At 45.0% G+C, this 27115-nt stretch overlaps 1 protein-coding gene across 2 annotated transcripts in view; it reads right to left on the bottom strand.

Moving 5' to 3' along the window:
* DENND11 (DENN domain containing 11) overlaps nucleotides 1-27115 on the bottom strand; it is a 219471-nt gene that overhangs the window by 175050 nt on the left and 17306 nt on the right. For both annotated transcript variants that reach the window (XR_013605497.1, XM_078671839.1), the window contains exon 2: nucleotides 11295-11394. Coding sequence is in view for 1 of the 2 variants with exons in the window: in XM_078671839.1 (XP_078527965.1) it covers nucleotides 11295-11394 (100 nt within the window). In the remaining variant the exon portion in view is untranslated. The remainder of the gene's footprint in view (nucleotides 1-11294; nucleotides 11395-27115) is intronic.

Genomic DNA, 27115 nt, shown 5'->3' with positions numbered 1-27115 from the left:
GCAGCTCTGAAGATTTCTCCAATAAAACAGGTGGATGCTCTCAGGAATAATTGTGTGGTGGAGGGTGATTTGGAAATTGAATCTATAGGTGTCCCGGGAAAAGGAATATGTCAAGATTTATTTCCCATTTTCAATCCTCCTGCAAAAGATGGAAAAGAGGAGGTATCGGCGTTATCATATAAGGGAAAGATAACGAATTTTAAAAAAGAATGGTGGGAAAAGAAGGAAACAGTTACGTAGATTTGCGAAAAAGAGGCGGAGGAGAATTAACTTTGAAGACCACCCCAATATTACAGTTAATAATTCCCCTGAGGAAATTCGGGAGGATAAGACGCCTTATGAGATGCCGGTCTCATTAGATATGGGTGTCGCTCCTTCCACCTCCAAAAAACCCTCCCGTCTATCCCCATGCAGCCTACATTAGGTTTTACCTGCCCGATACTTGGGGGGTTCGCCAATATTGCTCCTCCTGTGGAGTTGTTGAAACATGTTGATCAAGTGTCGACTAGTCTTAACCCTCTAGCGAAGCCATTCCCCGCCTTTGCGGGAGGGGAAATAGACGCAATAAGGCCAACTGAGATAATTGAGGAGGTAAATATCGATACTTTCTTCTTAGATTTTTTTCCGTTATTTGATCCTGATTTTACTTTACACAGATCTACGCTTCTTAAATGTTTCCATGAGATGGAAGGTTTGAAATTGTTACAGACAAATGATATAGATTTGGTAAAAATCTTGAAAACTGACGTTGGGACCCTAACTAGAGTAAGATTTTACTCACAATTTGTTGTTAATCTTATTCTTCAAAAAAGTGAAAGTTTTCAGTGCAGAGGGATTGAGGTTATGCCTTTTTTGGTAAGACCCCAATTCAATAGATTAATGGGCAAGCCTTTGTCCTCTCAGGCTGTAGTTGGAAATGGGGTCTTTCCCTCTGACTTTGAAGACTTAAAAATCAGTATTGCAAAAAATGTGCGGCATGTGGAGTATCCAAATCCCCCTCTCTCTCTCACCCTCAAAGTATATTAGCAGAGGAGTGTAGCCAATGGAACTGGTTGCCTGGAGTTTTAGCGAGTAAATCTTCCTATAATTCCCAACCGCAACCGTATCTTTAACAAAGATTCCAGGATTTTATCCTGGAATGCTGCAGGAATACGAAATAGCCCTGAAAAATTACTATTTTTACTTTCTTTAGAGTTCAGTGTAATATGTCTCCAAGAAACCTGGTGTATAGAGAATTTTCCTACGGGAAAGGATTACTTTGTTTTGGAAGGTAGAGCCAGTCCCTCAAGGAGAGGCCATGCTAAAGGGGGAATAGCATGCCTCTTGTCTACTAAGGTAAAATGGAATGTTTCCCATTTCCTGGACTCTAGTAACCTTTTTCAAGTAGTTATGTTATTTAATTCTGCTAATTCTGAAAGCAAACCTATTATTTTGATAAATGCCTACATCCCACCGGATGTCTGTTACAATGAAATTTTATATAGGGTTTTTTTATATATTAAAACAATTTTGGCAAATGATTCCTCTCCCCATATAATTTTATTAGGGGATTTTTATTGTAAAGCCTCTAACTTAAGTTTGGAGATTTTTCGAAATGAACATAAAGAGGAATCTTTACAGATACCCCAAACCCTTTTTCCCGGGAACATTAAAACAACTAAGAGAGGGAAAATGTTACTTGAAGGACTCTCCGAAATTGATGGAATTATAGTAAATGGTAGGCTTCCCTCATATATTCCTGCAAATTTTACGCACAAGTCTATTAATGGTGAATCTATTTTAGATTATGTGGTGGTAGATATTCCAACTTTTCCCCTCCTCAAGGACCTTACGGTCACTCATACCATTTTCAGTGACCATAAAATAATAACTCTCTCGATAGATTTAAATCCTCCTCCCACGGATCATTGGTCCTTGGACAGTAATCTGGTCAACTTTGGAGTTCAAACCGGAAGATATTTTTGGAATTTTAAAGCAATTAGGGGTATTAAGAGCCTTCTAGATATCACAGTGAATGATTTGATCAATTGCAAGGGCTCTGAATTAATTTGCTTCGCTAACTTCTTGAATAAGGTGTTATTGGTTGCAAACAAAACATTCAAAAAAAGAACTAAAAAACTTCCTATTCCCCTCAAGTTGCTCAACGTAGAAATAAATAAACTTGCAAGAGAACAATATTTGAGTCACTGTCCTCTAAGATATCATAGATTGGCTCTATTAAAAATAAGGAGGAAAAGGCTGAAAATTAAATTAAAAAAGGAAAGCGAGGATTCAGTATGGATTAAACTGCGGGAGGCTGTTTCTAGCGGCCAAGCTAGACTATTCTGGTCACTCATTGGGGAAGGTTGTGGTCTTAGATCCAGATCCTTACCAGTCCCGATTGAAGAACAAAAATGGGTAGAATACATCTTGAACTTGTATGCCGGAAATGGAATAGTAGTTGTCCATGAAACAAAAGAGAACAATTCCGGCCTTGTCCCACCTTCCGAAAGGATTATTGAATTAGCTATCAAGGGCATGCGCTCGTCGGGAGCAATGGGCCCGGACGAGCTTCCCATTTCTGTTTTAAAACAGAAATGTGTCATCTGGAGTAAGATTCTCTTCCCTGTGTTTAAATTTTGTTTTTTGCATAACATGATTCCTCCCTCCTGGAAGGGCAGCATAGTGGTCCCCCTGTATAAGAAGGGAGACAGAAATGCTCCCCAAAACTACCGACAAATTGCCCTTCTTGATGCTATTGGAAAAGTTTTTGCTAAATGCCTTTTGCAATTAATTAATTAATGATTGGGTAGTGGAGAATAACATACTGCCTCTTGAGCAGACGGGGTTTCGACAAAATCATGGCACCTTGGACAATTTGACCGCTTTGCAAGTCTTATCGGAGAAATATATGAAGATCCGGGGAGGGAGAATATATGCAGCATTTATAGATTTCTCCACAGCATTTGACAAAGTAGATTGTCCTTTGCTGTGGAGAAAACTATCGGATCTGGGTATGCCAGCTGAGCTCTTGGACCTGGTCCGGGAGCTCCACTCCGATACATGGTGCAGAGTGCTTCTGGGAGGGGAAAGAGGCCTCTCAAACTATACCGTCTGCCAATGGGTTAAAACAAGGCTGCCTGTTGGCACCATTATTATTGTTTTCTTTATACCCATCTGATCTTCTGCAAATTTTATCGTCAAGTGCTGGTATTGCCCCAGTTTTGGGGGGCAAACCGATAGTATGCCTGTTATATGCAGACAATATACTAATTTTGGACTTGACCCCCACTGGATTGAATAATCGGTTGCAAGCACTCCACGGATTTGCAGAGACTCACTATCTAAGGATAAATGTATCCAAGAGTAAAGTTATGTGTATTGTAGGAAGGAAAAAGCCAAAATATGGGAGTTTTTTCTGGAATATAGGGGGCCTTGGACTAGAAGTGGTTCAATCCTACATTTTTCTGGGGGAAATATTTTCTAGTACACTAAGTGATAAGGCCCATATAGCTAATAATATTCGGAAGGCAATGGCTCATGGGAGGGGTCTAAACACCCTTTATAGATCTACTGGCCAGAGACATTTTGCATTTTTGTTGGAGGTTTTTAGAGCTAAAGTCCCGGCCTCCCTACTATATGGCATAGAATTACTCGAAGTGGGGAAATGGGGTTTTCTGAACACCACAGAAGGAAAAATTTTACGGAAATTGTGTATGGTTAATACCGCTTGCAATATAGCGGCTCTTAGGCTGGAATTTGGTATACGAAGTGCTTGGGTCCAGGGCCTTGCTGGGGTAGTACGGTGGGTTTCCAGTTTGGCAAAGGGTGAACCAGGCACCTTAAGACATTTGATCCAAAAAGAACTTCTTGGAACCCTAAAAGAACACTCCTCAATTGTAAGGAATTTTAGACTGGCAGTTGTTCTCTTGAAATTAGATGAATCAACTCTTTTTTCTTTATCTGCTTACCAGTTAAAATGGACTCTAAAATTGTCCTCATGGAACCTAAGCTTTGAAATGGATAAGGAGGCCCTCATTGTAAAAAGAGGTCCCCTACCAGTTATTAAATCCTATCAAATTAAGATTGTTCAACCTTATGTTTCCTGGAATCTCCCCCATGGGGTACGTCGTTTTTTGTTTCTCCTTAGGCAGGATTTACTTCCTTTAAATAATCTATTGTCAAAATGGTATGGCTCATCAGTAATGTGCAATTTTTGTAACAGCTTTAAACAGGATGCTAAACATGTGTTATTTGTATGTCCGGCTTTAAAACAACACCGCCTTAAATGGTTGAGACCTACTTGCTTAAGACTAAATATCTCCTCTGCTTTCTTAGATGCTATCTGTAATCCGCCAAATGAAAGGTTTTGTTGTACAATTTTTAACTTTTTTTAAAAGTTTCTTGGACATATATTAGATTTGTTTTTTGTACTATTTTCTTTTCCTCTTTTTCGCTCCTTTTTCTTTTTCCTTTTCGATATAATTGTTGTAAATCGTATAAATATCACTGTTTGGTGATTTTTTATGTGGACCTCTGTCATGAGTTCCAAAACATAAATAAATAAACTTGTAACTTGTTGATTTGATGTTGACAATCGGGGGAACTGGTCGAGGAAGACGATTGAAACTAAGTCAGTACCCATTCTGAAGCGTAGACAACACCCATCTGTCTTTTGTGATGCTTTGCCACTCTTTCAAATGCTTTGTCAGGCTTCCCCCACTGGAGTGGTCCACGGCGCTGGGGGAAGAGACGACTCATTGCTTGGCTTGAGCCTTGCCTGTGTTGTTGCCTTGGCGCTGATTATTTCCTCCTTTGTAATTACGCTTGCCTTTATACTGGGACTTTTGCTGCCCCTGCTGATCGTGGCTCTTCTGCCAGTTCGGGGTTTGAACCCGCTGCTTTGTAGAGCCCTTGTTGAAGGAGCGAAATTTCTTCTTGAACTCCTTCTCAAGACCCACCGCCTTGAGAGTTTCCAGCTCTGTCTTCATGCGCTGCATTTCTTCGTCTGCACTTGTGCCAAACAATGAAGTACCTGAAAAAGGTAAGTTCAATATTCGCGCTTGGGCTTCTGGTTTTAGCGCAGTTAGTCGCAACCATGATGACCACCTTGCCGTTACCCCATGAGCATACCCATGAGCTGCTAAGGTAACCCCATCCGCTGCGGCGCTTATCACCTCGTTGGAGACTTGACTGCCTTCAAGGAGGATTTCCTCAAAGTCCTTACGGTCCTCTGCTGGTAGTTTCTCCACAAAACGTTGTAGAGAATCCCACAGGGATCGGTCATAACGCCCCAAGAGGGCTTCCGCATTGGCAACCTTGAGAAAGGCCGCTGATGTATTGCAGATCCGCGTTCCCCACAAGTCTTGCATCTTACTGTCCTTATCCGGAGGAACAGTGGAGGATGAGGCGACTGCATTGGACTTTCTCGCCGCCGCGATAATCACTGAGTCCGGGGGAGGAGCAGCTCTGAGGAATAGCGGATCGTCCTCTGGAGATTAGTACTTTTTAAGAATCCTTGCCGGAGCCGCCTTGACCGTCGCTGGGGATAAGAAGGCGTCCATAAATGGCTCTATAATCCCCGGCACCAAAGGCAGAAGAGGTTTGGGTGCATACCTATGCTGTAGTGTTTCAAAAATTATTGAGGTCTTGATCTGCGGAGCTTTTAAGGTAACTCCCAGCTTAAGAGCTCCCCTACCCAGTATGTCCTGAAAAGTGAAGATATCATCAATTGGAGATACCCTCGTTGATGGTGAGTGTCAGGGTAGGAGAGTAATTCCTGTGAGAGCGGGTCGAGGAAGAAGAAGAAGAAGGAGTTCTTCGGTCTCTCCTTGTGCTTCTTGATCGTGATCTACGCCTGCCGGTTCGCACCCTGGAGCGCGATCGTTCCCTCTGACGAACTGGGGAGCGCGATCTTTCCCTCTGGCGACCTGGGGAGCGTGATCTTTCCCTCTGGCAAACTGGAGATTGTGATCTTTCTCTCCGGCGAACAAGAGAGCGTGATCTTTCTCTCTGGCGAACTGGGGAACGTGATCTCTCTCTCTGGCGAACTGGAGAGCGTGATCTTTCTTTTTGCCTCACCGGAGAGCGTGACCGTTCTCTAGGCCTAGAGAGCGGTTGCTGCTTCCGATACGCTGTCTCCTTGTCCGTAGCCCAGAGATGAAGTGGCTTGTACCATTTCGGTGAAAGTCTGACAGTAGGTGACTTTTGCGCTAAATCCTTCACTGGAGAGTGTGATGGAGGCGTTGCAATCCTTTCCAAATGCCTGGATTCCTCGCTGCCCGACTGATAAATAATTACATCCGGGCCAGAGTCCGAACCTGAGCCAGCCGCAGACCTGGAGTGACCGCGAGAGTCCCTTTGTTCTGGCGACCTCTTGCGCTTGGCAGCGTGACTGTCACTCACTTGCGAGCCCTGGTCATCCTCCACAGCTGAGGCAGACCCAGACGACCTTATAGACTGCTGCGCCACTGGCTGAGGCTGAGTCATTGGAGTTCCATGCCTCGACGTCGACTTCCGAGGAGGTGAAGTCCATACAGGCTTCTCCAACGTCAAACTTTGCTCATCTTTCGACGGTGATTGCCCTGCCGACGTTTGTGAATGCCTCGACGTCGAGCGTCGATGGTGTGACGCCGACGGAGGAAGCTTCGACGTCGAACTACCATGTTCCTTCGACGACGATGAATGCCTCGACGCCGACTGTCGATGGGTCGTCGACGGAGAATCCCTCAATGTCGATCGCCGATGACCTGGCGACGACGAAGGATGCTTCGAGGTCGATCGCTTCCTCGACGTCGATCGCCGATGACCTGACGACGGGGGATGCCTCAACGTCGATATCCTGGCGACGACGGAGGATGCCTCGACGTCGAGAGTCTATAGCCAGACGACGACGGAGGCTGCCTCGACACCGAGCGCCGATGACTAGGCGGCGGCGGAGGCTTCGACGTTGAAAACTCTACCTGAGCTTTCGACGACAGAGGTCTCGGCGTTGAGCCGCCCTGCTTCAACAGGGACCTCTCTCTCGACGTTGCACATCGCCCGGTTGACGGCAGCGGAGTTTTGTTGACTTTCGACGCTGAAGACTTCACCTTCTTCGTCGTTGGAGACCTCGACGCCAATCCCGACGCCGAAGGAGAGCAGGTCGGTACTTTTTTCGACGTCGACCGCTTCATAAGTCTCTTTGGAGACCTACCTCTCTCAGAAAGTCCATAAATCCTGCTTCTTTCTCTGTCCTTGATAGTTCTGGATGACAAGGACTGGCAGTGGACACAAGATGCTACCTCATGAGAGTCAGGTAGACAGTGAATACACACAGGATGTGTATCTGACCAAGCCTTCTTATGGCCACAGGCAGGGCAGGTGTCAAAAAGAGCCTTAGGCATTTTTGACAAAAAATTAACCTTTTTTGAGCCCAAAAAAGGTATAACTATTAAACACCAAGTAATTCTGACAGAAAGTAAAAAAAAGGTGGGAGCGGTTAACCAGAGTCCTGACAGAAGGAGCCGGAAAGAACAACTGACCTAACTGTCACCCCTGAGGCATGATGGGAAGCCTGGGTTCAGGGCAGCCTTAAAGGCACAGTGCCAGTTTTTGTTGAAAATGCTTTCATTTTCTAGGTTATTGCTTTTCAATGCAGCCTGAGGCTAACAATGTCTTTTTATGAGCACTTTTCAGGAGTTATGAGTGGTTTTACTCATTAAAACACAAAATTCAAAGGATATTTGATTTAATGTGTTCTTTGTTTCCTTTATAATTGCAGTACATGTACAAGGTTTTATATTGTATTAGCCTCTTTTTGGGGCTGCATTGGTATGAGAAAAATAATATATGTACATACATATATGTGGAGCTAGATATATGTGTTTTTTACATATATATTTTTATATTGTTTCCGGGGTCCCGCACATGGGCGGGAATATTTAGTGCTTATGACTATTGATGAGGATCCCCTGGAAGAGAACTGTGCTTTCACTTTTGTTTGTTATGGGAAGTTGTCAACCCCAGGTACAATTAATGTGCAGCCCTATCTGTGCGGTTATGCCGCTGGCTCTTTCTGTGCTCTGACCTCATTTAGTCATATACACTCAAGCAGCAATTATTACGAAACATGACAAAAGTATTCTTGTCTCACAGAAAGGTATATAGAAAATATTCCTTAAAAGTTTTTTTTTTTAAGCGGTAGCAATACAAGAAAACGCTAAATCTAAGATGGCCCCAACTCTCACTGAGCAAGATGTCACATACAGCCCTGCACAAAGCAGGCCCCGGATTGTTACCACCCGAGAGGGCAGGCTTTCTCCAAATCACTCAAGGAAATCCATGCATGAACTGGCACCGTGAAACACCAAACCGGACCCCCTCCGCCAACGCCGACTTCATACAGTCGCTATCTAGGCAGGAACCATTAACAAGGGTGAGCCTCTGAATAAGCAGTGTTGAGCCTCTGACGGTTTGACGGCTCTTTCTGCGCCCTACATTTTATGTTCATCAGCGAGCTCGCAGCCCACGGGGGACGGTGCTTTGGTAATCATTGATTTCCGTGTTGCCCTTTGCAGAGCTGTTGTGTCAGATTCCGGTGTGTAATTGAACGATAGGGGAAGCCTGCACGAGCAGAAATGTTCACTGCACCATTTATGTCAGAGGGGCCTCGCGCACAACTCGCTGCTTGACTGTTTGGTCTTTGCCGCTGACAGGAGGAGAGGGCTGAGGCGCCAGCCTTAAGATATCATTTTCATGAAGAATACGTCACCTACCAGGTACATTTTCAACACCCACACCCTTCCATCATCGCCACTGAATTCTCCAATTATTTTGAATCACTTAAGACATAGCAAACACAATGTCTAAGAGCTAGAATATTACATACTTGTTTCTAAGCAGGCCGTATTGCAATGTCAATTCTCCAAACGGGTGAAATATGCATGTTCAAGTAGATAAGTAGATGAATGTTACGCCCCAAAAATATGCAGGTACCTTTAATTTTACCTAAAGCATGCGATTACCCAAGACGTAGAAATCGAACACACATTCATAAGTAATACATAACATAATACATCTAGAGTCCAACAATTACTATAGAACATAAGCCTTACCAAAACATGCATAACAACAATTTGAAATATTGTTGATTATGCATAGTCATAGAGCAATAGATGTCGGGATTTTCAGTGAGGCTAGGCATCTAGTAAAAGATTCACTTCTGAACACAGACTTATTTTGGCGACTAAAAATGGGCATCCTACAAAAATGTGCAACACAGGGTAATAGCCCTATTTAAAACAAATATTTGCAATGCAATAGGTCTCGCAATTGCGAGACTGAGCTATTTGAATTGTAAATGACAATGCCTTTTATGTATGTGTTTAAAAAAACTATTATAATAAAAAGCAGTCATTTACAATACCAATAGGTCAAAGTTTCTAAAATGCGAGACCTATTGCATTGCAAATGCTTGTTACTCTTTCCAACTGTGATGCATTCTGCAGCACACATGGATGGTGCTCCTTCCTGCACACAAACAATCCTGCGTACGAAGGCACCTTTGCACATGGTGCAAGGGTGTCTCAATTAATGCAAGGCTGCTGTAACAGCACCTGCGCAAAGAGAAAGTACTGTATTGATAACATAGTGTGCATTCCTGCCCTTTCACTTTGGCGTAGGGCAGCACAGCAAGGTGCCTTGCTGAACTGCCCTACACCAAAATCCCATAAATAAGCCCTCAGGTTTGGCCTGCAACTCTCGGGTGTTATTGGGGCAGGGTAGGGAAGACAACTACTGTAATAAATGATCACGAGAATACTTCAGACTTATTCATCTCTGCCACCTAGGATTCCCATCATCATTGGGTCGGTTAATCTCCCGCCTGATTCGTTTACAAGATAGTAGATTTATTTTCCTTATCTTATAAGCCCGACACAGAAGAGGTAAGCTCATTAGAAATTTCATGGAAAACCGACAGCTTAGAGCAAACAGATTGAACGGTTGATTGTATTTCATCATGTTAAATGTTAACTGTAGGTCTCTATTGAAGATTTCTCTGCAAACTGGCGATGTGTGAACCGAAAGATCTTTAAAATAAAAGTGGTACTTTATTTTTTTGCGGTTTGATCCCTTGCAACTGCAGGTCAACGGTTAAATATCTTTTATGGGAAGGCTATCCAACATTTTCCCTGGTTTATAGCATAGTAGTTTTGGGGATCAGGCTTCCTTCCGTGACTTATCAGGTTGTTTGTCGCACTGTATCTTCCTGTAACTGAGTAGAGTTGAAAAGCTATTGTGGTGCTGTCACCGATGTGTGTGAGCTTGCAGGTAGTCCAAAATGCACCATCTACCAAATGAAGAGATTTGAAGAGTAAACCCTCGTTTAGCACACACAACGTACTCACATATATAGACCTAACATTATGTATGTTGTATCTTGTTTCAAAAACAGGCTCTCAGGAACATAACTTACCATCCTTAATATGGTCTTAAAATGATTTAGGAGCTGAGGTAGGGCTCCATATTAAATTACATACATACTGAATTTTAAGTTGTGTTTTCTTTGCGTCAATCCCTCTTCAGAGTTCCCCGCCTCCGATATGCAATTCAATCCTAGACCCTGGTCCTCACCATACTGAACACAAAATCAAACCTTTGCCATTTCCTATCATCATTCCAAAGAGGAAATATAAATCCAGTGTCAATTAGATGGATAAAAGGGACTGCAATCAATGCACCGAGCCTTCACTGGGTGCTGTAGGTCATCACTCTTGCTTATCTTTATTCTTTCGCTCATGACAAAGGTACTCAAGAGGCTGGAAAACACACCACCCAATGGATGAGATATAAGAAGGACTCCTCAGACTGGTTCCGTCCTAGTCAGTCTTTATGTTGTTCTTTGCACAAGAAACTAAAACTCCAGAGGATGACGGATATTAGTAAATGTGCCCCAGGGTTACACAGTTGATAGTGCAGTGACGCAAGTGACAAATCTAAAACAAAATTGGGAAAGACAACATGGCTTAATCTTGAAACTGATTGGTATTGCCACTGTTTTTCTCACCTTATTGCCCACCACAAGTGCACACGTGGCAGCCATCTTTGAATGGGTTTTTAGAAAGCATAAGAAAATATATTTAAAGATAGCTACCCAACTTCCATGGTGCTGGACAACAGACAGCTACAACGGTCTGTACACAAGATTGAAGAAGAGAGAGAAGTATTCTACTAAGACAGAGAGGACAGTATGCATGCTAGTACTTGGCATTTCAATTCAATGCACAAAATGTAAATGGCAAGGAGAAATATGCTGCAGGAATCCTCATACTCACATGAAATCAGACTGAATTCGATGAGACCCACTGGCCATGGATTTGAACTCCACCCCTTCCAAATCAATGTCCCGCGGCAAACACCACTCCACAAGGTTTCCTGATAAAGAGAGACAGGAATAGGAACACAGCTTAGCACTGACCGCATTTGGCAAGTGGTAGAGGATCTAGACCAGCGCATAAGGTGTTGTGGGGTGTGGAGTAGATCATTCAATTTCCTTCAGCTACATGGCGTCATTGCTTTTTCTCTTCTCTTACTACCAGCTCAGCTCCTGAGGTTATTAAGCAGTAGCTTACAGTCTTGCTTCGGCTATTGTTTGCCATCAGTGTTGACAGGAAGAACATACTCAGATATGTATGCCTTTTGGTACAACATAATATCCTGCGGGTATAGTTTGCTTCACAAGTATTTCTACATAAAGTACAAGTAACCCAAGGTGCGCGCTCATGGCTCCAGATAAAGGAATTACCCGCAAATTTAACTCCCTAAAACCAGGTCCATTTCCTAGCCAATTAATAGAAAATAACAATGCTCCCAACACAGATAGTAGTAGGTAATAACATATGCAGGTATTAACTCCCCCATGTTTCCGACTGCGCTGCTCGGCTAACATGTTCAGAACAGTTGTATCAGCATGAAAAAACAAGTACTTGCAAAGCCAACGGGGCTTGCCTTTGAGATAGCTTTTTAGGTTTCGCTGGAGGGCGGAGCTCTTAGCTCCGCCTCCAGAGAAATCTCTTGATTTCCAGTAAGCAAAATGGAATACGCCCCCCTGTCCCATTGGCTAGCTCCATAAATGGAGGCTAGCCATTGGAACAGAGATCTGTCCGTCAAGGCCGGACCAGATTCGGGGGCGTTCCCGAGATTTTTTCCCTGGGCGGAGTTTTGTTTTTTCCCGTTCCCTCCCCTTTCACTGAAAGTGATTTCAGATGTGCTGTCCATTCCCGCCCCCCTCCGTGTGCCTCCCCGCCCCCCCTCGCTGTCCTGTGCACGTTTCCCGCCTCCCTCCCGCCGTCCGTGTCCTCTCCCGCCCCCCCTGTCCTCTCCCGCCCCCCTCCACGCCCACAAATCCTCAAAATCCGGAAGCTTGTGTCCGCCATTTTCTCTCCTTGCAGTGAAGGTAAGCCCGTGTTTGTTTCCCTCTGTGCCTTCTTCCCCCTGTCCGTTTCCCGCCCCCCTCCCGCTCTCCGTGTATTTTGTTTCCCTCCGTGCGCTGTGTCTCCCCCTGTCTGTTTCCCGCCCCCCTCACGCTCTCCGTGTATTTTCGCTGTCCGTGTCTCCCCCTGTCTGTTTCCCGCCCCCCTCCCGTCCGTAAATGCTTGTTGAGACATGCTGTAAAGCGACTGTGTGCCAACTTTCCAAGCTGCTAAGACCCCTCGGCCCTCTCCCCCCAGGCCCGCCAGGAGGGGAGTGCCCACCGCGACATCCAAGCTGAGATTTAACTTTTCAGCAGTCAGAGCTTTCCGCTGCCAACTGCCTCGAGCCCATCCGTCACCTGGCCTAAATCTCCTGATGACACCCGGGCTCTATTTCGGGTCTGGTTATGTTTGTTGTAGGGGCGTCCGGGTAACTTTTCCCGGGAAGTCTCATTGCGATGGGCCCTCCTAAGATTTGCGAGAAATTGCTCCGGATTAATCCCCTGCTTCGCGGGCAGCTGGCACGCTACCCTGCTCGTAAGGGGAGGGGATGGGCAAAAATGCCCGGCTCAAGGGATCGGAGCAGTGGCCCGGCCAATAATTCCATTTTCAAACCTTACGAGGTTGGCTCGAGGTCGTGTTTTCGAAGGCCATTTTTTACTCTAAATAACTTTGAGAACATGTGTTTTTCACCCTTTGGGGAGCGGGAGGGGAGGTGGGTTCTATTTTGTACTGTAGCTAAAGGGGCCACAGTTAGTCGGGGGCCCTTGTTCCTCCACACTATTTTTCTGCCGAAGGCTGCGTTCGTCGGCGCCTTGAGAGACGGGGATTGATGCAGCATGTGACCTTTGGCTGCGCTGCAGGCATCAGGTTTGAAGGGGAGCTCAGCGGACGGGGTTGATGGAGGGCACTCCCCAGTGCTTTAAATGGGCAGGTACTGTCCGGTACTGAGTACCTGCATTTCTTTAATTGGAAAGGGAGAGTATCTGCACTTCTCAGCACTGATGCAATACATTTAATGAAAGAGTACCGGCACTTCTTGAAAGCAAACAGGTACTCTATCTAGGGAGTACCCACACTTCTACGTTTCCATCTAAAGCACTGGCACGCCCCACACTAAGTGCTTATTGCAGATTATTTTTCGAAATGTTCAGTGAATTTAGTGATTACTGGGGCTGGGCACGAGGCATGCAGGCGATGGAATAAAGTATACCATTAACCCCAAATACACAAAAATGCGAATATGGATGGCACATTACTCAGATGTAGGGCCTGTGCTTCTGAAACGCAAAATAAGGCGCCCTGGTGATGGTGCCACGTTTTCTCACAGACTACCGTAGTAGACTAGGGTTTCGGTGCTGGTGACCAGGGAATAGAATCTTTGCATTGGTAATCCATGTTAAAACATTATAGAATAGATAATATTTTGTTTTGCCAACCACAGTTTTATGACTATGAGCCAGGTGGTAGCCTTGTGGGTAAGTTTACACTCAGTACAGTAGACTGGAGTTGATCATGTGACATGCCAACCATCAAGGCTGCAAATCTCACAGATTACCGCAGTGTGCAAGGGTTTTTGTATTGGTCACTCCCTTTTACAAACAGTGGGGTTAGAGGATCTTAATTCTGCTAATACTTGTAGGGCATTGAGAGAGGTACTGTATATTGTTGTGCCAGCTGTAATTTTGTACATATTTATAATTTTAAATCTTTATGCCTGATGGTTGCCTGCTTATGTGCAATTCAGTAGACATGATGGGTGTGGAGTTTTTTTGCCACTTGGCAGGCATACAGCGCATGGAATTATGAGGGTAATCTCATGAAATATGAATATGCACTGAAGCCACTTGGCCTTTCTATATTTATTTATGTTTCTCTTATTTAATTTTATTTTTGTACTGAATGTACTTTGCTCACTACAAATGTGGTTTAATGCAGCAGCCAAATGTTTATGTTAACAACGATATGTAGGCTTTACTAATAATGTTAGGAATGACTTTCATATCGGGTGTTAAATGGATGGGCCATAGCAAAAAGATGCAGTACTTCTTCTGTATTTATGATGAGTGCCCACCCTGCGTTTGCTTTTTAAGAGTGAAAGGGCGCCATGAATCTGTTGTTGTGGCCGTGATGAAGCCTGGGATCAGGCGAAACGCGTTGCCAATAAAGCTTTTTTTGAAAGCTGACACTGTGGAGTGCGAGCCTTCCTGAGATTATCTTCTCCCAGGACCTTTGTGTCGGAATTATTACGGGTCCTGCACCCGCACCAGTGTGGACATGACCTCTCATTTTGCAGGATTGCTCTCTTGTTAAACATGAATATATAAACACACACACATATATATACATAGATATATGTGTGTGTGTGTGTATGTATACACACACACATACACACATCTTTTGGCCTGTCAGGAAAATATCCACTTCCAGCATTTTTACCATTCACTCCCACCCCTCCACTGATCTCACCCTCCCCTATCCTACCAACCTCTGCAGGACCAGAACCAGTGTTAAGATGTGTACTGTACCTGGTCAGAGCCAGTTATAAAGAAATATACAGAGGTGGCATAGAAGAGGGGGGTGCGGATGTGAGCAACACAGACCCAGGGAGGAAGGCAGAGAAGAGAGAAATATGCATAGGGTGGACAGCAGGAGTGGAGAAATAAATATAACAAGCATTGACATTGCCAATTTGTCTCGCCTTTGGGGCTTTATAAGTATTTAGTTATGCAGCACAATATCCTTCGTGCAACAACATCAACTGTTGCAAGGCTAAACACTTATAAGGTCCCAAAGGCGAAACCTATTGGCTATGCCAATGCTTGTTTGTTTATTGCAGGGTGGGAGGCAACACTGAGGGAGGTGGCCAGGAAGCAACATGGAGGAGGGGCAGGAGGCATCACGGAGGGAGAGGGCAGGGAGTGGGATGGGCTAGCAGCAAGCAAATGTAAATGATGGGCGGAAAAAGGGGGGGAAGGGGCTGTTGGCAAGCTGACAACAAAGAGCGGGGTTGAGGGTAAGCTGATGACAACTAGCACGGGAGGGAGGGGCTAAATAAAAGCTGATGATAACAGAGGGAGGGAGGGGCCGAGGGCAAGCTGATGACAACTGAGCTTGGGAGGGAAGGGTTGGGGGCAATCAGATGATTAACGGCAGGAAGGAGAAGAGGCTGGGCAAGCAGACCGATGTGGAGGGTTGGCAGGCGGGAGGAAAACAGGGAAGGGGAAAGTACATGAGGGGCACAGTTCAAAAAGATGCACTTTCAGAGTACAAAAAGACAAAGAAAATAGCCCCTGAAGAAATTAGCTGTGGGAAGACACAAGCAATGTGTTATTCCTCCAGGGGACAAACAAATATGCATAGAGAGGAGGTCTACAGCAACTGACTTAATAAGCAAGGAAATGAGACTGACAATGAAGGCAACCAATGGGAAACAATGGGCGGCCTCCAAGCTGTCTGTTAGGAAACAAACGGTCTCGAAGAGACAGCGCACAACTGTTTAGGCGAGACCTAAATAATGAACACACCAATTAATACTGCAAGGTGAGAGGAGCTCAGAACAAGATGCATTAACTAACTGCCAGCAGGGATGTGCAAATAAAAGCAGCCCACTGTCCAGCACTGGCCATAGCACAACAGTCTCCAAAACTACATTCCTTACATTTAGTGTACATGGCTGATTTAACAGATTATGTTCCTACAACATCCGATAGCTTCCTAAAGGATATATAGGACCACTGCCTAGTGAGGTTGCGTGCAGCCAATGACAAAGGGACCTCATTAAATAAAGAATGCCCACAGGAGAGCAGCCCTGGGAGAAGATATATGAAGTATTAAAAATGTGCTGGAAAGGGCAACTTAACAGGTCCCTCAAGAGGATATCTTTTTTATTAAAATACAGTTGTGAGAGTACAGTGAACCTCCTATTCAAGTTATTTCAGGAAGTATAAATAAAGGACCCTTTGATTTCAATATTATCTAAACCCCCAGGTGCTGCAAAAATTGAAAACACTTTGAACATGCTGTAAAAATCCTTGTGAACAGGCATTGATGTTTAATACCCCAAATGATAAGTGGCTAACAAGCAGGACTTGCGTGTGAAGACAGGAAGGGATTGCTTAAAATGTACAAAGTGGTTTGTATCATTAGAGAACTAATTTAGCTTGGGTAGACCTTGCTAATCTGGGCCAAATTTTTCAGGACAACATTTTTAAAAATGGCGGATGTGTTGCAGTGATGATGTAATATTACAAGAACCACGAAATCTCGATCCTTCATTGGCTTTGGGGGTCAAGAAGTCTTACAGCGACAGAAAATAACTCCTCCGAGCAACCCTTCTGCGATTTTCCAAAATGGCAGCTCGAAAATGATGTGTTTTAGACATATGGCAAATTAATTTTAATATTGTTTTTGTTTCAGGTTTCCGTTGATTCAAATGCGTTAACTTGAGCGAAGCAGGTGGTAGCCGAGGATCTCTACCTCCTGACAGAGTGTTGCTAAATACAAAATCGGGTGACTCCTTCAAAGAAAAATGTGTCACATGCCAAACTAATCCGAAAGAAAAGCGTACATCAACTGCAGCTGAACAGAATAGAGTTCGAGAAGCAGTAGAAAAATGGAAAGATAAATTCACATAAGATTGAAACTCAAGGGTGAAGAGGATCAAATATTTTATCATTGTAACAAGTTCTACAATTCTTATACAATGGGAAAAAAAACTGAAAAGTTAGTTTAATAACTGCCGAAACCCGTGACTCAAAACAAGAATCAGAGTCTTCTGAGAAGGCGACGACAACCTAACCCAATGCCCATCCACTTAGAAGATCGATGGCTACCCCTTGTCCACCTACAACAACTGATCAGAAAGCAGAAGATCTTCAATTTGTTATCTGTGGTTTAAGCCAGAACAATGGTCAAAGGGATTGACGAAAGTACAAAGTACTGAGTATCAATTAGAGTCAATCAATCAGAGTACTTGTAAAGCGCGCTACTTACCCGTGAGGGTCTCAAGGCGCTGAGGGGAGGGGGGGCGCTACTGCTTTAAGAGCCAGGTTTTGAGGAGTCTTCTGAAGGCGAGTAGGTCTTGGGTCTGCCATAGGTGGGTAGAGAGGGTGTTCCAGGTCTTGGCGGCAAGGTAGGAGAAGTATCTGCCGCCGGAGGTTGTTCGTTGGATGCGGGGGGACAGCGGCAAGGGCGAGGCTGGCGAAGCGGAGCAGGCGGGTGGGGGTGTAGAAGCGGAGTCTGCTGTTCAGGTAGGCTGGTCCGGCGTTGTGGAGTGCTTTATGTGCGTGGGTGAGGAGCTTGAAGGTGATCCTCTTGTCTACGGGGAGCCAGTGTAGAACTCTTAGGTGGGGGGTGATGTGGCTGCGGCGGGGGACATTGACGATCAGTCGGGCGGAGGAGTTTTGGATGTGTTGTACTCGTCGTAGGTGTTTGGCTGGGATCCCTCCGTAGAGTGCATTGCCATAGTCCGGTCTGCTGCTGACAAGGGCCTGTGTCACCGTTCTTGTTTCGGTCGGGATCCACTTACAGATCCTGCGGAGCATGCAGAGGGTGTTGTAGCAGGAGGAGGAGACGGCGTTGACCTGCTTAGACATGGAGAGGGAGGAGTCGAGGATGAATCCTAGGTTGAATGCATGGTCAGTGGGTGTTAGTGCTGTTCCTCGTGTGGTCGGCCACTAGGAGTCGTCCCAGGCTGAGGGGGTGGGTCCGAGGATGAGTACTTCCGTCTTGTCCGAGTTCAGCTTCAGACGGCTGTTCCTCATCCAGTCAGTGACGGCCTTCATTCCCTCGTGGAGGTTGGTTTTGGCGGTGTGCGGGTCCTTGGTGAGGGAGAGGATGAGCTGGGTGTCGTCGGCGTAGGAGATAATGTTAAGGTCGTGATGGCGGGCCACTAGTGCGAGGGGGGCCATGTAGATGTTGAACAGCGCCAGGCTGAGGGATGAGCCCTGGGGGACACCACAGATGATGTCGGTGGCTTCGGATCAGAAGGGCGGGAGGCGGACGCTCTGGGTTCTGCAGGAGAGGAAGGACGTGGTCCAGTCAAGGGCCTTCTTTTGGATTCCGGATTCTAGGAGGCATGTCTTTAGAGTGTGATGGCAGACCGTGTTGAAGTCGGCTGACAGGTCCAGGAGGATGAGGGCTGATGTTTCGCCGTTGTCTAGTTGGCGCCTGATGTTGTCTGTTGGTGGCGATGAGGGCTGTCTCGGTGCTGTGGTTTCGTCTGAACCCGGACTGGGACGTGTCCAGGATGTTGTCTTCCAGGTGGCGGGCCAGTTGCATGTTGACGATTTTCTCGATGACCTTTATCGGGAACGGGAGCAGGGAGATGGGCCGGAAGTTCTTGAGGTCCTTGGGGTCCGCCTTGGGCTTCTTGAGGAGGGCGTGGATTTCAGAGTGCTTCCAGCTTTCCGGGAATGTCACTGTTTCGAAGGAGAGGTTGATGACCTTCCGTAGTTGGGGTGCGATGGCTGTGTGTGCTTGGTTGAATACGTGGTGTGGGCACGGGTCTGACGGAGATCCTGACTGGATGGAGTTCATGACCTTGCGTGTCTCGTTGTTGTTGACGTTAGACCAGGAGATCAGGCGGTTGGGCGCTGGTGGTGTTCACAGGGGAGGTGGGGTCTGGCATAGTCGAACGGTCATGGTGTTGAAGCTGTCATGGATGTCAGCGATCTTGCGGTGGAAGAAGATGGCTAGTGAGTCGCAGAGTTCTTGTGAGGGTGGTATGTCGTTGGCACTGGGGTTGGAGAGTTCCTTTACGATGCTGAGGAGCTCTTTGCCGTCGTGTGCGTTGTTATCCAGGTGGTCTTTGAAGGACGATCTCTTGGTTAATCTGATGAGGTGGTGATGTCTGCGGGTGGTGTCCTTGTGGGCTGCGTGGTTGTCCGGTGTGCGTTCGTGGGGTCATATCTTCTCCAGTTTCCGGCATGCGTGTTTGGAGGTCTGAAGCTAGTCTGTGAACGAGGTGGCTCTCTTGCTGGCGTGGCTCTTGGAGGGTTTCTTGAGCGGGGCTAGGATGTTGGCGCAGTCGTCGATCCACTGTCTGAGGTTGCGGGCTGTGGTGTCTGGGTTTGTGGGGTCGGTGGGTGGGTTCTGGGCGAGGGTGGTGATCAGCTGGTCTTCGGTGACTTTGCTCCAGCAGCAGCAGAGTAGCTGTTGGGTGCGGTAGTGCGTGGTTGGTTTCTTGAAGGTGAAAAGGATGCAGCGGTGGTCAGTCCAGTGGAGTTCGGTGACGTGGTCGAAGGCAACGTGGGTGCCTGTGGAGAAGACTGGATCCAGCGTGTGGCCTGCGGCGTGGGTGGGTGTGGTGACTAGTTGTCTGAGGCCGAGGTTGTCGATCAGGGTGGTGGAGTTGTCGTCGTTGTTCTCGAGGTGGAAGTTCAGGTCCCCGAGGAGGATGTAGTCCATGGAGGCGAGTGCGTGGGTGCTGGCGAGGTCGGCGATGGAGTCGCTGAACTGAGCTCGGGGTCCGGGGGGGTCTGAAGATGAGTGCTCCTTTGAGGGTGGTGTTGAGGTCGGTGTGGATCCGGAAGTGCAGGTGTTCGGCGGTGATGAAGGTGTCGTCTGCGTGGGTGGCGACCTTGAGGGTAGACTTGTGGACGATGGCTATTCCTTCTCAGATTCCGTTGGCGCGATCCCTGCGGGTGATCTTGTATCCGTCCGGGATGGCTATGGCGATGTCGGGTGCAGGAGTCGTTCCACCAGGTCTCGGTCAGGAAGGCCACGTCTGGGGCGGAGGTGTCGAGCAGATTCCCAGAGCTTGACTGTGTGTTTGCGTGCAGAGCGGGTGTTGAGGAGTATGCAGCGGAGGTGGTTGGGTCCAGTCCTTGGAGGTTTGGTGGCTCTGTCGCAGGTGAAGCTGCAGGTGTGGCAGGAGAAAGGTCCGAGGGTACGTTTCGGGGCGGCCTGGAAGCAGGTGTGGTTTCGGCCGGCGTTGAGTGCATAGAGGGTGCTGGCGTCGTAGCTGAGTCTGGTGTTGTGGCGTTCGCGGGGAGCAGAAGTGAACAACACAAGTATCAGGCACGAAGCAGCTGGCGGCCGTGTGGTGGCGTGGGGAGCGACCTGCCTGCGAGCAGGGTCCGAGTATGTGAGTGTCAAAGGTCAAACATGTTTTTTTCTGCAGCTAGTTTGTTCAAAGAGTACTGATCTAAACAAGGGGAATGTATTGGCAGCGGATTTGCATGACCACCCAAACTACAAGTGTGCATTCGAAAATATGAATGTACAATGAGCTCCCAGCAGCAACAACCACCAGCCTTCAGTTAAGTTTGCACTCTCTGAAATAGCAAATGAAGTTTTAAAGCCACTCGAGTGCTAGCTACAGATTCACACTCAGGGAGATCAGAGAAATAATGGTCAACATTGATGAAACTGTTTTGATCCATGTCAATAAAATTAAGATTTTTCTGGTGAGAATGTACAATGACAGACTTTGTTTTTGTCAGTCTAACAAAAAGAATGAGCCACTTATGGTGTTCTCAGCTGATTTGACTCCAGAAGTTCTTGCTGCCAAGATAAGATCACAGGATACTGTAAAATCAGCAGGAACCATTTTAAGAAACGTCCTGAAAGATTTATATTTTGGATTTAATGACAAATTTTGTGATGTGCCAGAGCTCCGCAAAATAAAAGGAGTAAAAAAAAAATGCCTGGTGTGGTCTCAACAGTTTTGACATCCTTGTTTAATATCAGCAAAGCAAAACTTTATAAACTAAAGCTCGAGTTCGGAACAGAAGCAAACACAATGATGATGATGGCTTTGAAGATGTAGGCGAAGAGTGGAAGACAATCCAATGAACCGACAGGCTTATGCTGTGCAAATGTACGGTCTTTTCCAAATCATTTTTATGAATTACATCACACCAAAAAGAAAACCACACTACACATGATGACTGACTTGGCAATCTATGACAAGTGCAAATGTAAAGAGCTAATCACTTCAAAGAATAGGATTGGTGTGTAGGAAGATGGGACTGTACATACTATACTAAAGTAAAGTATAGTGTGCACAGAGTTCAGAGGATCCCCAGAGGTTTTACAGAGACCCTGGTCAGCAGAACAAAAGACAGAAAGCCTTTGAGGCGCACCGCTGTGCTATGCTGCTCCTGTTTGGGGGTAGGTGTGAAGCACCTCCACACAGGGCAGGCTTTGTTTGACCCACAAGAGCAAAAGGCTCCCACCTCAGGGGGTCAGAAACATGTCTAAGTGGCATGCTGCCACAGGCCAGGCAGGCCTTTGGTAGGTTTTCACGTGGCAGGCCCTCTCTGGTCACAATGACCTTGGGAACACTGGTACCTTTTTACAAGGGACTTATGTGTAGGACTAAGGTGTGCCAATTGCGAAAACAAAGGTACAGTTTTTGGAAAGAACACAGGCACTAGGAACTTTGTTGGCAGAAACCCAGTGCACATTCCGTCAAAGATGCATCAGAGGCAGGTAAAATGTGGGTGGTAAACATGCCAAAAAGGGTACTTTCCTACGCGGTGTATCAACAAGTTATGACATAGTACTGAGCAGGAACTTATTAGCAGCTCATGCTGTAAAATCTAGTGAATCCGACAGCACACCAGGATTTACAATTGCTGCTTTTGATAATTTTAATTTTGAAGACAGTTGTTCTTTGTTTAAAACATCCAGCACACATGATACTATCATGGTGCTTTTCAAGACTGTACCAATGAAGTAGCTGCTGAAAAACAAGCTGTTTATGTTGTAGGCATAACCAAACGAAGCTGCAAACTTAGAACCCAACTGCCTTGCCAATGTGTATAAAATCACTAAAAGCCATCAACCCGTCCCAGCCTACCAGAAAGCTTCAAAGTGGCTGAGGACATGGATCTTCTTCTACCTGATGCTGCGGTCTTCAAAGCGGATTTAACTGAATTTATCATATTGCTTATTCGGTGCGGACTGAAGGATGAAGAGAGCCAGTTCCTCCTACCTAGGTTGGACTTCATGCTCTGATCGGCCAGAATACTGTCCCACTGAAGTAGGTTGGGTGTTTACCAGTACCATCTCTCCAGTCTCTAACTACATAGCGGTATGCACAGCTCTAAAAAAATTCCAAAATGAGAGTGCTCAGCTTGAAGACCAGCCTACCTTGCCAATTTTTTGCAATAAAGGTGTTTTAAGTACTGTAGCTGACATTTATATGCGCAATCCAGTAGAATTTGATGATCTTTATCCAATGATGTGCATTATCCATATGACAAAAGTTGTGTTGCGGGGTGCAGGTAGTTATCTTAGTGGCTGTGGCATAAACAATCACTTACTGAGGCTGAAATCTTTGGAAGCAAAATTGTCCTGTCAGTATTGAGCAGAACTCATTATGTTTGTTACAAGGTATGCTCATCATGTCTAAGGCTATAGAAACATTGCACTGGAATACTTTCTGGCACAACAATGTCAAATTAGGTTTGGTATAGCTAATCTCAGAAGTGAAGACACAGGGTGCACTTCATTAAAAAGACAATGCAAAACGAGGGAATATTCAATAAACCCAGTTCAAACATCAGAAATCCAGGTTTGTAGAGTTTGTCAAAGTGTCGCCTAGTTCCTACTATTCCGCAGGACCTGTGCGTTGGTTGGACAACAAACTTTGGGCAAGGTGCCTAGACTGATTCAGGGCACCCCAGTGGGATATGTTGGCCTAGAGATCAGCTAGCTCATAGTGTCCCCATAAGCCTTTCCCTTACCAGGGAGAAAATGGTTTCTGGCAACCACTGAAGAGGACAACCCCGACCCCTCAGGGATCGTGGAAACAGATCAGAACCTTTCGCTCAGTCACTTGTGCTCAGAAAAATATACAGAGAATACACAAGAGAACGTTTTCAATATATTTATTGAACCAATGTAATTCTTGTATAGAATACATGTACTGCGATAATCAGTAGACAAAAGCAAATGAAAGTGATTACAAGCACTAAGCGCATAAAAAGTAGGTACAGTTCTACCATTGTGCTAAAACAGTGTATATATGCAGGTATATAAACACGACATTAATCATGCGTAGTCCTACTATGCAAACGCTACTTGGAGTATACCTAGAGTGTGTGTCGGAGTGAAGACAAGAAATCTCTGCAAGGGACGATCCAATCCGATTACCTGGCGGGAGAGAATGTAGGAGCCCGCCTTGGTCACAAACTCTTGTGAAGATGTCAGACCGCTGTGTGGTGAAGTCTCAGCATGCGGGGTCCCTCGGTGTCAGCTGAAAAGCCTCCTATACTAATCTTTTGGGATGCTTTTTATTTAGAATAGGAAGCTGCCTTGGGGTGGGCGTATAGATTACTGATGTTATGTATATGTTGATAGCCCTGTCACCCCTTGGATGACGATAGAACAATATTTGTACATAGTGCGTAGAAAGGTCTTGTACACGATGTTTGAGGCATCATGATAACATTGTGCGAAGCTAGATATGTAAATAAATTAGTTTCAGAGAAACTAATCCAACATGGTCGTGCACCCAAATATGTGCAAACAGTCACAATAGAAATATTATTGAGAAAAATAGGACAGTGTAAGAAACTAGGTGCATTGCTACACGGGCCTAACCCGGGCACCTAACAAAAGAATATGATGAACAATCAGAACCTAGCAAGTACTGGGGAAATACTTTACACATGATAGCACTAGTTAAAGACTTGGTATCTGCTGATCGGTAAGGTGACTTGGAGCTGCACTTGGAGACAGTAGAGTCACTGATTACTATGTTTCGCGAATTAATTGCATAAACCCCCTGAGATGTGGCTCCTGGTATTCTGAAACAGTGAAGAAGCTTAAAGTGCAAAAACCATACCTCTACAAAAAATGAATCCAAAGTAATTTTGTGGTGAAAGACAGAGGGAAGGTTCAATGACGTGGCTCCAGATATTAAATTGAAATAGACTATTCATTGATCACAGAAAAGCTCCAAAGGAATTGTTGATCGGGAACGTAAAAGTGAATATGTTGCTCAGTGGCAGCTAGTTTACAATGAAGTCCTTTCTATTTGCAATGTTTTCAGAGAGATGACAAATTCAAAATTAATGGACCATTGTGAAACTGTTCCTCACCACAACTTATGGGAAAGAGAAGGGGAACATTTTAATAAACATTTTGACAGCCTTCTTCATTTCATGCAGCAACAAGGAACCCCTTTGAAATAACTGCTGAGGATGTGTAACTACACAACTTCGTGACCAAACAATATGTGGATAACAATATAAAGACAGGTCTACTAAAGGTCCAGAAACATACGCCGAATTGAAGCAGGAGAGATGTGTATTGAAAGAGAAAAAGCTGTTAGACAATCATAAAAAGCTACATTTCCATGCTTTAATTGCCATAGTAATAGTTTCTTTCAACCAGCCACTACAAAACAGGTTACAAAAAAACAACTTTCGCAAGCACAGTGAGAGACGGATATAGCAAAAGAAAGGGGTAAATGTATTAAGGACATTCTGTCACATGATCTGCTTCCAACAAACGCATCACTTAATGGAGATGCTGCAACCAAACCAGTTAAGCACAAACTTGTACACAAGAATGAAAATAAACTTTCCCTGAAGAATTTCAATTTGAAACGGTATCCTCATTGAAAACTACTGTTATTGTGGACTACATGTCACAATTGAAATTGGTCGAAATTTCTTCCATGCAAAATTTCGGAGAGATTGTTGAGACTGTTCTACAGATATCAAAGTCAGCATGCACCTTGCAAGAACTGCTATTGTCTTAAACAGTTACCTTGAACTAGCTGCCAACAACGTGAGAGAAATCGGTTGAATGTCTACAAATAGAACAATTGACCTTGCCTGCATCAAAAATTTGGCATCTATACCAGTGCAACTTGATACATTCTGCTCCTCAACATCAAACAAGATGAAATTAGAGATGTTAACGCGCTAAAACATTGCTGATGCTTCAATGAACACTTAATTTCCAATTATTACAAGTGAAATGATTGCCAATGAGGAGTTGGTGCCTGCAGAGATTTATTCAAAAAGGTACGGACCATATTGTTCAGGAACTTAACAGCAAATTGGAGGAAGCGGACCATTGTGTTGTGCCACATGTTGAGTGGGCTGTTCGAAATGTTTCCAGTAGAGTCATTGTACTGTCAAATGACAGATATTATTGTGCTACTTAAATTTGTTGTAATGTTCATAAGTCAAGCATTGTCAGAGTTATGGGTACGTTATGGAACAGGTGAGAAAAGACACTTAATCCAATCCCGCTTCATATTCTATACAGGAAACTTGACCCAGAGATGCACAGTGTTCTTATCAAGGCATATATTCTTACAGGTGATTAAACTGAGCAAATCAGGAACAAAACGTAAAGCTTTAACTGCTTAGCTTGTGAACTTTCTAAAAGGATTTGCTGAGACAAAAGAACAGGACTTGAACGTTGCAGAATAATGCATTGTGCCTGTGGGGAAAATGAGTTTGAACTGTCACACATTTGACAATCTTTGGTACAGCGAGCTCAAGAGATCAGTCCTGCTAAGTGATCTTCCACCAACGTCATATTCTCTGTGTGTGGACACATTAAAAGGGCGTTCTACCTATTCTGAAGATGTGTAAATATTGTGGACCATGCATATGTAGAGAAAGATCCATGTGAATTTGGTTAGGAAGCTTTTGATAGGGTGCTAAAACCTATGACATTTCTAAAGCCTCTACCCACGGAACTTACACGTACTTGCAAAACCTGTGCTGCAAAAAGTTGTCCTTATCGATGTACTCTTCTCAAATGTTCAACATTCCGCAAATGTAACATGAGTTATTGCCGAAACAAATAAAGTGAACTATGAAAATGTGTCTAAAACAAGAGTGATAAACTTTTTTTTCATATTCAGATCATAAGCATTGTTTGGATTATACATAAAAGGATTTTTTAAAAACACTATTATAAGTTTCATTTCTATTAGTGTCTTCTTACTCTATTATACTCGCTATTTTGAAAGTGGCAGAAGGCTTGCTCTGAGGAGTTATTTTCTGTCTTTATGAGACTACTTGAGCCCCAAAACCTATGTTTTGACACAAAAATTAAGTATACAGGCCTCATGATTCCTGGAATTTTACATTATTACTGCGAGTGGGATCTTTTGTTCCTGCCGATGAGTGCAATGGGGGTAAGAGTGAGTGAGTGAGTGTGTGTAGGAGGCGAGTTAAAACAGGTCGCCGGCGGCAGGATAGGTCGTAGAATTAGCGTACGGAAACGCTGGACCCTAATTGGTGTCCTCTTATGACCGCCGGACACTGTTGCAAGTATTCGTTAGACAACAGTTAGGTTATCGACCTGAACACGTGGTATGTAAGTTGCACTCTACTACGTTGTGTAGATAGCATTCGTTGTTGATCCTGACACATGCCATGAAACATGTTGATCCACTGAGAGTAGGTTACAAACAGCTAGATACATTGCCTCTAGCCCACTGCCACTCTCTACACGTTTTTATTCAGGCAGTCTACCTTCTGAATAAAACATTGTTAGGACTGACTGACTTGTTTTAACTCACCTTCTTCCCCCACACATCTATACACACTAGGCCGCTACCCCCACTACACCCATCGGCAAGAACAAAAGATCCCCGCCAAAGAACCCCGTACTGGGTATCCGTCAGGTATTGCAGCGCCGACCTAACGAAGGGCAGGCTCATATGATGAAGCATGACATCTAGCTTGTGAGGTGCGTGA

This window comes from Lissotriton helveticus, chromosome 1_1 (assembly GCF_964261635.1).
Source record: "Lissotriton helveticus chromosome 1_1, aLisHel1.1, whole genome shotgun sequence".
Taxonomy (NCBI): domain Eukaryota; kingdom Metazoa; phylum Chordata; class Amphibia; order Caudata; family Salamandridae; genus Lissotriton; species Lissotriton helveticus.
Note: the sequence above shows the minus strand (reverse complement) of the source record. Positions and strands in the feature narration are given on the sequence as shown.